The following is a 14512-nucleotide window of genomic DNA, read 5'->3' on the forward strand; positions in this document are numbered from 1 at the left end:
ATTCGGTATGAGTGCCAATGAGACTACTCTCCAAGTCACAATTATAAAAGTAAACCATTATAGGTCAAGGTAAGGGCTTCATACCGAACAGCAAGCTATATGCATATATACATATTACTTATCATTGTGTATTGGTAGATTGATGTTGTTTTTGTTTATAGAAATAATAAGATGTGGTATGAGTGCCTATGAAACAACTCTCCATCCAAGTCACAATTTGTAAAAGTAAACCATTATAGGTTAGAGTACGGTCTCCAACACGGAGCATTGAATTTGGCTCACACCGAACAGCAAGGCTATAAAGGGTCCCCAAAATGACTACGTTAAAACCATTCAAACAGAAAAACCACCGATCTTTAAAAATTAACCCGAGAAACACTTAATTAACAGCATCAACAAACGACAACCACTGAACACTTGGTTTATATTCCGTCTATAGAGCCTTATTGAAAATTGTAAACAATTGGAATACGTAACTCTCTTCAAATAAATATAAATTATAAAAAATGACGATATATATATACTTATAAAGACACACTAGAATGTTTGACCTTAAAAATATTTTGTAACTCGAAAATATCCGCTTTGTAACGCTTAAAACTATTATCACTTGCACAATTACAAATTTGACATATTTTCAAAAACAATTCAAATCATTTTGTTTTGAGTTGAAATGTTTAAAATTTGTTTATTCAATGTCACAGTTTAAAAGTGTTGGTAAACTCAATCTTTTGGTTTTCAATGTAATCTCTTTACAGCGCGATAGTAGAAATAGTCTCGCGTTAGTTGGCACCCATATTCCTTTATGCAGTTATCTAAAAATAACATAATCAAATAAGTAAAATTTACATGCATAGATTTGCTTATTTACAGATTATCGTATTATCAAGAACTACTTTTCATTTCGACTAATTTATCGAGTACATACCGTCAACAAGAAAAGTCTTTAGTCCTTATAGGATATTGGTAATAATTCCAAACATGGCGGGTATGTAGTAATTTAATTTAACATATTTATATATCCCGTACAAAATGGAATTATTGTACATTTAGTGCTTGCTGAGTTTTAAGTTACGTTTTATAACATTATCATGTTTATCCTAGAAAATGGGCTTTTGGCTTATTTATCATAGAATTTAAAAAAAAAAGACGATTGAATATCTGAATATTTAAATTTTCCAACACCCTTAGACAGTTACCATTCATTATCAGTGTGGCACCTTTTTTGTTTTTCCTCGTGATTTTATTAAAAATGAACTGTTTTTTTTTTCGATAACATAAAGGAAAACGTCATCGTTTGATGTTGAATTGCCAATTAAGCTCTTTCTGGATTAATATAGAAATCAGGAAATACAGCTGATACCCTTAAGGGATTAATATCGAATTCACTAAAACTTTTAGGGGGTTGATACTGAATTAGTACAGAAGCTGTTTAAAAATGTTGAATTGCATTGTAACTAAAGTTATTAAAGTATTGAATAGCCTCAGAAACACTTTATCGATTGATGTTGAATTTCCTCTTAAGCTCTTGATGGTTCTATCTTGAACTGTCACTGACACTTTTAATGGGTCAACATTAGGGTGCCATTGAAACCCCTATAAGGGGTTGATATTGAATTACCCCACACACTCTTGAAGGATTGATATTTAATTGCCACTGAAGCTCTTTTAGAGATTGTTACTACTGAAACTCTAATGGGTTGATATTAAATTGCTCCTAAAGGTCTTTAGGTATTGATATTGAATTGCCACTGAAACTCTTGTGGGTTGATATTGAATTGCCACCAAAATTCTTAAGAGTTTGATATTGAATTGTCACTGAAACTCTTGTGGGTTGATATTAAATTACCACTGAATCTCTTTACGGGTTAGAATGGACTTCCCGCTGTGGTTCTATAGGGGCTGATATTGAATATAATTTCTGCACATAAAGTGTATAGGATTTCCGATGACTATTATCATATTACTAGTGATATTCTGCAGAAAGGCATTTATCATTTTTTATTATCAGTATTGATGTCAATATAATGAAAGTGTCTCTCAGTGAACATATAAAAAAATGCATGGCTACCGAAGAAATATAATTAAATAGGAGCCGTTTCTTTTAATAAATTTCTTGTCATCAATTTCGTTCCAATTAAGAAAGTAGAAGACATTATCCCGATTGGAATGGCCGGTAAAGAGGCGCTTTGCTCTTTTGATATTATCGGGTTGCATACATTGCTCATTTTTCCTTACAGGAGAAGACACAAAAGAGAAAATGACGATAGAGGGCGTGGACGTTGGTAAAGTGAGAAACTTTCCATTCTCAGCGTTGAAGACTTTAGGTTCCATACAGATAGGTATCGGCGGGATATGTATTGGTTTAGGAATTATAGATTTCTTGCTATTTATATTTTTTGAAGACAAATTTGTGCCTGATCCAAAAACGAAGGAAACCGAAGCTTATCAGAAGGTAGACACACTTACAAAGACTTTTTCTCCAGTCTGGTGTGGTGTTTGGGTATGTACTGTAAATTATTTACAACTGTAAAATTATATTAGAGCATAAGTGTAACTTGACATTCATTAATAAAAAACAAGAAAAAAAGTATTACTATCAGTAAAAATAACCAGAATATTTAAGAAGTTTTATTTGTAAATGTGATCAATCTAAGAAGCATTTTTGGTGTTCTGCTGATTGCCTTTTGTTTGCTTTGACTTTAATGTTTTTTCTTGTCAAAGAAGTTTATTTTGAATCATTTATAAGAAAATCCCCTACAGAACAGAATATGTGTGTCTATTAATTACTCATATAGGCACGCTTTAGTATACTACCAAACATTCTTCTTTCAGTTTTGTGTTACTGGTGCATTCGCCGCCATTTTATCACAGAAGAAGCTTTCAAACATTAATTATTACGTAGGTAAAAGTTATCAAAATTGAAAACAAATATACATGCAAAACGAATATTAATTATCCTAGGAGATACAATTATTTGTATTTTTACTTATATAAAATATGAGATGATGGTCTTCAGTTTATAATAAATAAATATGGAATTGCTTTCAGTAACACTAATTTATAATGTCAAACCGAATACATTCAAATCTTCTTTTGGAAAACTATATGCCAACACGGCGCATATTTTTAAATTTTATTCTAAAAAACTTTGTAATTCATATATAATCTGTTTTAAAAATATGATGACTGTTGTATAATAAAGAATCTCGACAACATAAAACGGCTTAAGGTCAAGTAACAGTAAATGGGCTAAATTCCTGGGATGTGTTTTAGTTGATTTTAGTCTCTGATGCATGATTTTTTATGATTAATTGTTTTTGGCTTTTAACTAGCTGTCAGTAACTGCGAGTACTCTCAAATCGTATTTTCTTGTTAATTCGACCGGTTGATACTTTTAATAATGTTTTTTTGCTATTTCATATTAATATGGATCTTGTCTATATACCAACTTTGATTATTTGGAACATCTACTAATTTTCACTTCTTCGTACTACATTTGTATGAACTTCAAGATTATTGTACAGGGAAGTTTTAGCTAGCTCTAATTGTATAGTTTTATTGTTGATATTCACCCCAATTTGTATCTGGTGTTAAATTATGTATTTATATGACATAACTTTCTTGCTATTCCTAATTATTGGAAGAATTTTATACACATAAGTAGTATACCTAAAACGACAAAGTTATTTTTCATTTATCTGTAGATATTATAAAAACCGTTTTTTTTTTCAAAAGTGATTATTTTCGAAGGGTTACATATTTCACGGTGATGTTTTGAAATGGCTTTGTTTGGACTTTTTTGTTTGGACTTTTCTGTTTGCTTTTTGGCCTTGTATGTTTGTCCCTAATATTTTATTAACTGTGCATTTGCATTCAGGTATCGCAGATCAAATTTATTCGTTCATAGTGTGTTAATTTACGTTTTTTGATTGAGTTAAGCCTTCCAATTGATATTTTATCGTGTGGTTTTCTATATTGTGATGTTATGCTATTGTTTTAGAAAAAGGGAGAAGGTTTGGTACCATTAAAACGTTTAATCCCGCTGCAAATGTTTGCACCTGTCCTAAGTCAGGAATCTGATGTACAGTAGTTGTCGTTTGTTTATGTAATTTATACGTGTTTCTCGTTTCTCGTTTTTTATATAGATTAGACCGTTGGTTTTCCCGTTTAAATTGTTTTACACTAGTTATTTTGGGGCCCTTTATAGCTTTTTGTTCGGTGTGAGCCAAGGCTCCGTGTTGAAGGCCGTACATTGACCTATAATGGTTTACTTTTATAAATTGTTTTTTGGATGGAGAGTTGTCTCATATGCACTCACACCACATCTTCCTATATCTATGTCGCAGATTTTGCTAAAAATTTTGCATGCAACCTTGGCTTATTGAACTACAACTGAAAATCGAAAAAAAACAACATTTGCGTAAAATTGAAATAACATTATTTGAAGTATAACTCTTTTAATCTAAAATTGAAATAACATTATTTGAAGTATAACTGTCTGCGCATATGTTTTGACAGAAAATGACGTTCCTGATACTAAGTATAACATGTGCTGCAGTTTCTGGACCTCTCTGTTTGATTGTCAGTGTAACATCGGCATATTTGGTAAGTATGAATTATTAAACCTAGAGGGAATATATATTAGTATACTCCGGTTCCCCCACCTATAAAAAACGAAAGTGTAGAATTAGCACAATAATGCTAAAAGTGGCGTTAAATACCAATCAATCAACCAATCAGGCAAAGTTAAACTTGGATGGTTTTGGCTTTATAGATTCTCAAGTATTTATACGTTTCTTATTACGGTAACTTCAAACCACTTCACAGAGGCACCCACCAAATATAAAAATAAAGAAGATGTTGTATAATTACCAATGATACAACCAAATGCCACAGAAAAGAACAATTACAAGCCACCCTCCGGTCTATATAGAATCATTTTCATTTTCCAGGATTAAACACTTATCTCTAGTAATGTTTGTTTTTTGTGTCATCTTTTTTTGGTGAAACACGTAACTAGGAGGAACCAATGATTTTGATAAATGCAAAAATATCCTGATATGAAATACTGTGTAAACTATCTCCTAAGTTCACGAGAATATTTTTACAGTAAATGTACAGTATAAGAACTTAGGTAATCAGTCACTGAATACACAGGAAAATAGAAACAGTAAATATGATAAGTCATATGGCGTGTGAAACGTGCAATAGTCACAACAAACAAAATATAACTTAAAGTTGAACTTCATAAAATTAAATAGTTGTTCGTAAAAACGAATAAGAGTCCATAAAAAAAATGTATTCAATAAATCAAAATATGTGTTCATAAAATAAATTATATTTGCATAAAACATAATTCAATAAATGTTCTTAAATGAGTATTTGTACATGACAACAAAATTAATAATTATTGTTCATAAAAACAAATAATTGTTCATAAAAACAAATAATTGTTCATAACAACAAATAATTGTTCATAACAACAAATAATTGTTCATAACAATTAGATATATATTCATTCATAAATTCAAAAGAATCATTCATAAAATGTGGTCAATGAGACAACTCTTCATCCATGTTCTTAGCACATGTTTGACGTTTTTAGTTCATTTTTCATGATTTTTGGGTTATTGAATCAGATGCCTTTAAATATTTTTTTTGACAGTGCAACTGTTTTGGTTCTAGCGCTAATGATGCGTCGAAATGCATGCAGAAATACCCCCCCCCCCCCAAAAAAAATAAAAAAAAAAAAAAAAAAACCAACAACCAAACAAACGGTCACATGCAATAACAACCAATAGGTTTTGTGCCTCCAATTGACATAGTTGTCAAAAGGCCAATAGTGTTGAATCAATGACACAACCAAACACTTCTTGTTGTACAATCAACTGTTCTGTGATCTAAACATAATTTTATTATTTCAGAGACATCAGATAACTCCAGAAGGCTTCCGGTGGTTAGTGCCGTTGTTGGTCATGTTTTTTGCATTTTGTGAAATAATATTTGCTCTTATATCTGCGTCTGTTTGCTGCTGCTGTGCACCATTTGATTCATCAAGGGTATTTACCTAGTTTATATTATCTTTTTGTATTTTACATGCAATCATTTGTTATCTGATACAAAGAATGGACTATACGAGGGTTGGAGACATTTCTTCTAAAGTGGTCGATTTATCAAATTAGTTTTTGAGTTTAGCGCATTTGTATATTTTTTTTAATTGTGTGTGTAAACAATTACCTTGGTTGTAGGTCATATGTGTTCATCGCAATGTACAAATGCCTAAAAACACATAGCAATTATAAGGAGTATTTAAAAATTGCGTTGATGTTTTCTTATAATGCGACAATACAGACAATAACAAGTCTTTGAATAAAAAAAACCCTATTTCTCACATATAAATATTCGATCTAAAAGAGGGGCAAACGATACCAGAGGGACATTCAAATTCATAGATTGAATATAAACTGACAACGCCATCGCTAAAAAAGAAAAATACAAACAGCCAAATAATATTACACAAGACACAACTGGTTTGAATAATAAGTGTTTTAGCGAAATAAGCTATTTCTTTTGACTGTGTTTTCCAAAACCCTGATAATCAGTTTATACTTCAATGTGATACATATAGCTACGCATAGGGACTAAGTTGTTACCATGTCTTGCAATAAACACCACCCATTAAAATATTATTAAGTTTTTATGTTGAATTTCATTTCCTTTAGGTAAGAGTTCTGCTTGCAAAACAACAAGATGACAATTTTCATGCCATTATTCAAAAAGAGAAATCAATAGATTCCTTTGATATCTTCACGACAAGTGACAGGAGAGGGAAGCCACTACCGCCTCGCAATCAAGAAATCAAACAAGAAGCTAAAGAACCAACTGTACAAAAGGTTGACCGTGTGCAACAAACAACGGCAAAAGAAGATAAGAGGCCTCCACCAGCTCCGAAAGAGGAACGCAAACAGGAAAAACCACAAACTGACCATAGAACACGTGAAAGTAAACGATCACACGATCGAAAAGCCGAAAGGAAAGACTCTCTTAACAGTGAAAATTATAAATATAAAGATGACGAAGAATTTGATGGATCAAGAGTTGAAGAGGACAACCCAGTAAGAACACGTGGGTATGCCGACAGACCGTACACAAAGGGTTCCAGTTATGAACAACTGAAAAGTTTAGTTATACCTAAAACAGCACCAAAACAAACATTTTAAGCTTTATATAATTCAAGATATTGACAAATATTTTAATTCAGTAATGTCCTGTTTAAATTTTAATTTCTGTCTTTAAATTGATTAAGATTGATAATTTTGGATGTAATTTCTGGACTTTAAGAAGTCAGGAATCTGATGTTCAGTAGTTGTCGTTTGTTGATGTGGTTCATAAGTGTTTCTCGTTTTTTATATAGATTGGTTTTCCCGTTTGAATGGTTTAACACTTAAATTTTTGGGACCCTTTATAGCTTGCTGTTCGGTGTGAGCCAAAGCTCCGTGTTGAAGACCGTACTTTTATCTATAATGATTTACTTATATAAATTGTGACTAGGATGGAGAGTTGTCTCATTGGCACCCATACCACATCTTCTTGTATCTATTTCAATACACCAGTCCTATTAGATTACCAGAATTGTTATATTTTTACATTAAAAGATGACTTACGTTATTAGTTCTTTTTTGTACCATTTCTACTTTTCTAATATTTTTAGTCAAATTTTACCCTTTAGCGTTTTGCCTTCCAGAACATCTAATATATCTTCCGTTTGTTTTTAAAAGTTATTTCACCTTAAGCCAAAGAGTTTTATTTCCTTCCTGGTTTGCGTTGATCCATCTTGCTCGCGTTTTGCACTCTGTATATACCTTTTTGAGTTCGGTCCTAAATTTTCCTAAAATTTGCCTTTCAGTCTGGTATATGATATATAATCTGTCTTTATTATATAACAGATAGAAAAAACAAATTTTAGAAAAATTTAGGACTGAAATAAAGGTTGCTCGTCAACGCAATTTCGTTAATAACCACATGTATGCACTCAAAATAATCAAACCTTAATATGTTTTTTTTGCGAGGTTAATCAAGAAATATTATAGGTCAAGTAACAGTAATAAACGCCGTCTAGCGGATTCCGCGAAATATTGCGACGTTTTGTACGAATTACGTCCCTTTGACCAGATTTTGCAATGTTAAAATTGCACCCGGCGACTTTTCGATGGGACAACGTCAACGGTAAATTTGACGGAAAGTATGTTACTTCTAGGAGAATGAACTTGTTTTTCTAAAATTAAAAATTGAAAATGAATATGAAAACAGTCCTGAAGACGATCTTCAAAATGAAAATCAGGACGTAGGGTGGTAGAGTTTGTATATCTGCCGACCAGTTAAAACAAGTGTGAAAACTGTTGCTCACTACTATTTCTACATAATTGTGATGAGAAAAAACAGTGTGGTCTCGGAAGTATTCTATATGTAGTATGTCAAAACTGTACTTTCAAAAACCCTATATTCACTGGGAAAAGACATCGTCTAGCAGAAAATAAGCAGAAGGGGTGCAAGTTTGGGACATTAATACTAAAGTTAAAAGTTGTACGGTAAGACTATAATATCTCCCATATTTTGAAAATTATCACACCAGTCGGAACAAGTAAAAATATTTTCAAATTAGAGAAAAGGAAATGAACCACATAAACTAATACTGGTCATAAATTCGCCGCTGCTGTCAGTCGGTCATAGATGGCACTAAAATATAATACAAATTAATTAACCTTGCTCACGGTTGGAACAATTATTTTAATATTCATACACAGTTTTTAGACTATAACAAATTAAAAATAAGCAAAAATGATGTTTCACGATCATTAATCCATCGCTACATTTTGTAATCGAACGTTTTTGGTTTTTTTTAATGGTGCTTTCTTTCACGTCCGCAATTTCGATGTTAAAAATAGAACCCAAATCTTTAAATAGATACATGTATAAATAGTCTTTGGTTTAAAGATTTATACAGGACTTAGTATCCTAATAGTATTGATTCGTAAAAATTAACCGAATAAAAAAAATGTACCCTAGCTGAAAGTAGCATCTCAATATACAATAGAACTGTTCTCAATTCTATTTCACTCATAAAACTTGAAGGTTGAGAACGAGATTATATCAATCACCTCTAGACTATTTCATAGTACTACTATATATACCGACTGAAAAATATGCACAATGTCACAGACTTTCAGTACCTAAAGTTAAATGTAAATCCCGTAAGTAGTCAGTACTTCAATAAGACAGCATCCAGACAACAACACAAGGCAAAAGGAAAATAAAAAAGGAAAAGACATCATATGATATTTTGCCGGTGTGTGTGTGTGTGTGTGTGTGTGTTGGGGGGGGGGGGGGGTAGGGCGGGAGGTGCAGGGGTCCTGATCCCGAAATCTCGGCTTTAAAAACATGAAATCCCGAGGTCCCGAACTTATAGAAATTTCAATCCCGCCATACCGAAATTCGAAAAAAGAATAGCCGGATCCATAAAGGATCAATCCCAAAATCCCGTGCTGAAAAACACCCGTTCCCGGAGTCCCGTTTAAGGTCCAACCTCATTTGTGTAGATGGACAAAATAACAAAACACAATATTACCAGTCATGTCTCAGCCTGTGTGCGATTGTTTTTTTCTTGTTTTTTTTCGGTTGGGGGGGAAAAGGGGGGGGGTTTGTAGACATATCAAACATAAATATGTACATCTATTTTTATGTCATATGTCTCAACCTCCGTTAATTTGGTTTCCTCGGAAATGTTTTTACACGATGTATTTTCTGGAAAATACACTGTACCACAAAGACTACCGTGAAATGTCTTGAGAGAAAGCGAAATTCAGAGAGAGAAGCACAATAATTTATTGTCACATATAATTAGATCTCAAAGGGAGTTGCAGAATAACGGATACTGGCGAATGTCAAAATTGAACAAAAAAGTTTGCAAAATTATAAAGATTGATTGATTGATTGATTGTTGGTTGCTTAACGTCCAGTGGCAAATATTTCATGCATATTCAGAACGAGAACATGTTCACAATAAATACAATAGGTAGGTTGTTGTAATAGAGGCCATCTAGTATGATGGTCGGGGAAATTTGGACTGCCACTGGAAAATGAGGGTATATTGGATAGGGACAGAAATTTTGCCTTGCAACAGGCCACCTACGGACCCCTCAAAGAGTTGTTGCAAGGGTTCTTAACGTGCAAAGAGCGTGGCACTCTCTTAACACGAGGCAAAATTATAAAGAATAACAACGGAAAAAATTTTTTATTTAATATAATAGTGTAGACCATGTACTGAATTTTACAAAATCGTAAATTGAAGATTTTACAGAATAAGCGTTATATCTAAAGATAAAGAACATTTAGGTCCACACTTCATATGGACCCTTAAAGTCATAAGAAACCAGTGAGTGGTGAAAAATAATGTTTATCAAATTCTTGAACCAATGCATGTAAGTGTCATAAACTTTAGTCCTCTGTGCACGATTTTATCATTTTTTACGCAAATATATCGTATAATCGTCAATTTTTTTTTCTCTCTGTCTGTTATGATTTAACAAATATGGCTGCTCATTAAATACCGTGTTTTGAAGCCGAAGTTTACCGATTGTCACCTAATAGTAAACAAATAACAATAAGCATGGGTATTGGGCACGTGTTTAACATGTATAATCCGATAATTGTTTATTTTAATGACAGATTCATGCGTATTGCGATCACCGGATTTTTACGAGGAAGGTTACGCTCAGGTCAGTATGCATACGGAAAATATGTCGGCGAATTGCTTCCTGGAAGCAAGCAATTAAAAATAAATAAACTTCTTCTAAATGTGGACAAATTACAGAACTTTCTTCAGAAAAAAGTATATGTACATAAGTTGTATAATGAAAACTATCCATTTAGTTATAAAAAAACATATGCATATTTTGTTTTAATTTGAGGTTTCTTATGACTTTAAAAATCGTTGGATTATCTCGGTGTTGCTGGTCAGTGATGAATAAAAAATCACTGGTCAATTTAAAGGTTGTTGTAAGTGATGCAATATATTCTTATTTTCCTGTTCCCCTTATGTAACTTCCAGTTTTATTAAAGTTTACATTCATCAAAGCCTTAGTTTAATTTAGTTTCCTGTCATTACTACCCCCCTTTATTTGTCGCATGTTGTGTATCATGTACTGATTCTGTATATACTTCGAGCATGCATATGTACACTTATGGAACAATAACCATTTAGTAAACTTTTTAAAACGTTTTTGTAGACTTGTATACAATAAATTTTATACAGAACAAAAAAGATATTAACAAAGATGTCAGTTTGTCTGCGTGTTTTACTTGTTAACTTGAAGATGTATAAATAACCACACGACACTCTTTCAAGAATTTGTAGAATCATTGATATAATGTTTGTTTATATATGCGATGTTAAGCAGCAGTATATGGACAGAACACGTTCTGTCGTGATATAGTACCAAAACACAAGCTTTTACATGTTCCGCTGCTAAAAAAACCGTTTTTTTTTTTTTCAAAAGTGGCCAAATCATATATCGGAACGGAGAAAAAGTGTAAACAGATGAATTACAAGATAGTCTAAGAGATTTATGAATTGGTTACCCAAAAATGACAAAGTTCAACTATCTCTCATTAGATCAAATATTAATAAAGATCAAAACCCTGACCACATCAAACAGACAGCAAAGTACGTTCTAGGATTTAAACTGTAGATGTTTTGCGGAATAACTATAAACTATAAAGGAGGACAGACGGACGGAAGGACGGTTGGCCGGACGGAATGACGGACGGACAGACGTACAGGGGAAGTTGAGGGGGCATAAAAAATATAGCTTCAATTACATCTTTTATTGCGTCAACTTGTAGACAGTAACCCTGATGATTTCTATTTTTAAGATTTTACCATTTTTGCGTTCATGTACTTACAACATATTTTTGTCTGAATTAGTAATTGTTTTAGAGATGTATATTGATAATGAACATTTTTTACAACGTACAATTTCTTTTTAAAATGATCCATAAAAGAGGGTCTGATTGGGGTTTACGAAATACAGAATAATGGGCAAAAATTGCAGAATTAAATGCAAAAAAGAAAAAAAAAGAAAAAGTGTATAATGAGGTGCTAAAATATAAAGAATAAAGAATATTGGTAATACTAAATAAAAATTTATGATAATTATCCAGACTCTTATGATAAAAAGAATCTATCAATACGAAACACATAATCATCGTGCATAATCAACACGAAGAACGATGGAAATTATTAGCATGATAACTTGACGTTATATAATAAAAATTACGACGTCACGAATTTTGATGTTTTTTTTGTCAAAATATTGGGTTTGCGTCGCTTCTACAGGGAAAACGAAGTCGGTGACCATATTTTTTTTAATATCATCTAATTCGTAAGACAAAGAGGGAAAAAATATTAATTTAAAAAAAAATCCTATGGAGCGGTTCTCGTGATTTATCCCAGAAACCGAAAATTGTAGAAGAAAAATATAGATTTACCCTATATATTCAATGTAATTTAGTACCCTCTCGGACCATTTTAAATATGTATTTTTCTTGAAAACGAAGTCGGTGACATATACTTTTTTTTACATTTTTTGATGTATATTTTCAATATCTAATTGAGTTCTTAGTTTTAAAAAAATCTATGGACTAGTTTATTTACTGATCCTTGACCTTAAATATAACTTTCGATAGTGGATATCTTTTGTAGAAAACGAAAAAGAGTTGTAGAATCGATTTCTCTAATTATATATTTATCGTCCTGAACCTGAACGAGATATTTGCCACTGGACGTTGAGCAAACATCAATCAATCAATCTAATGAAATAGTACAAAATACGTCAGAGTGAAAGTTCCATATTCATATGGCGGAGATCATACACGAGAAATTATTCAACTTGTAGTTTATCAAAATCTATTAATTGATCAAAACTGGTTTAGATGTGTAAATGATTTTTATTTTATTATTAATTGATTTTGGCTTTTAACAATCTTTTAGTAACTGCGAGTTCTCTGAAATTCGTAATGATTTTTTGTTATTTAATGTTTTGTTATTTAGTGTTATATCTTGTCTCTCTATTTTAATATATACAGCTTTGATAAGTGTTTAGTATGACTAGAAATTTTCACTTCTGTTTCTCGTACTATATTTCCGTTCTCCATTTATACTTTATACCTTACAACACAATTATTTTCTTTTACCTGTGTACATCATTCTATTTGGTGGCAAGGTTATTTTTTCAAGGTTATGGTTGACTTGCTGTTGTTATTTAACTTCTCACAGCGGTATACCACTGTTGCCTTTATTTCTTCAACCCTTATTTTATTGATTTTGTATTTACATTGTATGATAGATCAAATTTATTCGTACAGGGTATGTTCACTTGTGTTGATGTCTCTTGAAGGAGTAAAGCTATTTCAATTGATATTTTATAATGTTTCTTTCTACGTTGTGATATAACACTATTGTTTCGAGTAAGGACGAAGGTTGGTCTAAACCCGCTGCATTTGTTTGCACTTGTCCTAAGTCAGGAAGCAGATGTTCAGAAGTTGTCGTTTGTTAATGTGGTACATAAGTGTTTGACCGTTGGTTTTTTCCGTTGAATGGTTTTAAACTAGTCATTGTATGGCCCATTATAGCTTGCTGTTCGGTGTGAGCCACGACTCCGTGTTAAAGACCTTACTTTGACCTATTATGTGTTATCTTTTACAAATTGTGAATTGGACGGAGAGTTGTCTCATTGGAATTCATACCACATATTCTGATATCTTATAATTAGTGATACAAATATATCTACAAACAGAGTGATTTGAAGTAAGGGCAGATAATCGAGTTTGAGAAAACAAGTTTGCATCAATGTTTATGTATCTGATCACAGGAACAATAATGCATGATCGTTCCAATATAGAAGTATTTTTACAGATAAACCAGTTAAAATAAATAAAAAAAAAAAAACAACAACAACTAAATAGTTCCTAAATGAATTATTCTCATCTACGTTATACAGCAAGTCCCTTTTTATCGCATAAAGTTTATTATCAAATATATTTCAAACATTATTTTGTTTAATTTGTTCTGAATTTCTTGACTGACGTGATGAAAATAGCGACCATGTCTGAAGGCGTCACATCCACAAAGAACATAACTTTCTGCAAATCTTTAAAGAGGAAGAATAAACTTGTTTAGATATCGTTTTGAAATTTATTCCACCACTATATCTCATCTTGTATGATGATATTTCTCCACTCTTAACAGTTTAATTTTAGAATTAAACTCCGAGGAAAATGCAAAACGGAAAGTCCCGAATCCAATGGCAAAATCAAATGATAAAACTCATCAAACGAATGGACAACTGTTATATTCCTGACTTGGTACAGACATCCACAAAGAACATAACTTTCTGCAAATCTTTAAAGAGGAAGAATAAACTTGTTTAGATATCGTTTTGAAATTTATTCC

At 32.0% G+C, this 14512-nt stretch overlaps 1 protein-coding gene across 1 annotated transcript; it reads left to right on the forward strand.

Moving 5' to 3' along the window:
* Positions 1 to 637: 637 nt before the first annotated feature.
* On the forward strand, positions 638 to 8055 carry LOC139524630 (uncharacterized). The gene is made up of 6 exons (XM_071319580.1): positions 638 to 988; positions 2241 to 2503; positions 2836 to 2901; positions 4522 to 4608; positions 5928 to 6062; positions 6726 to 8055. The coding sequence occupies exons 1-6, from the start codon at positions 982 to 984 to the stop codon at positions 7221 to 7223; spliced, it is 1056 nt and encodes a 351-aa protein (XP_071175681.1). The 5' UTR covers positions 638 to 981; the 3' UTR covers positions 7224 to 8055.
* The last annotated feature ends 6457 nt before the right edge of the window (positions 8056 to 14512 follow it).

The sequence above is a fragment of the Mytilus edulis genome, chromosome 5 (genome assembly GCF_963676685.1).
Source record: "Mytilus edulis chromosome 5, xbMytEdul2.2, whole genome shotgun sequence".
NCBI classification, from domain to species: Eukaryota; Metazoa; Mollusca; class Bivalvia; order Mytilida; family Mytilidae; genus Mytilus; species Mytilus edulis.

Bases quoted from the DNA above. Each gene is read 5' to 3' on its own strand.
- LOC139524630 (XM_071319580.1), top strand. The intron at 2,504-2,835 runs GTATGTACTGTA...TTCTTCTTTCAG, and splicing joins CAGTCTGGTGTGGTGTTTGG to TTTTGTGTTACTGGTGCATT. The intron at 4,609-5,927 runs GTAAGTATGAAT...TTATTATTTCAG, and splicing joins GTGTAACATCGGCATATTTG to AGACATCAGATAACTCCAGA.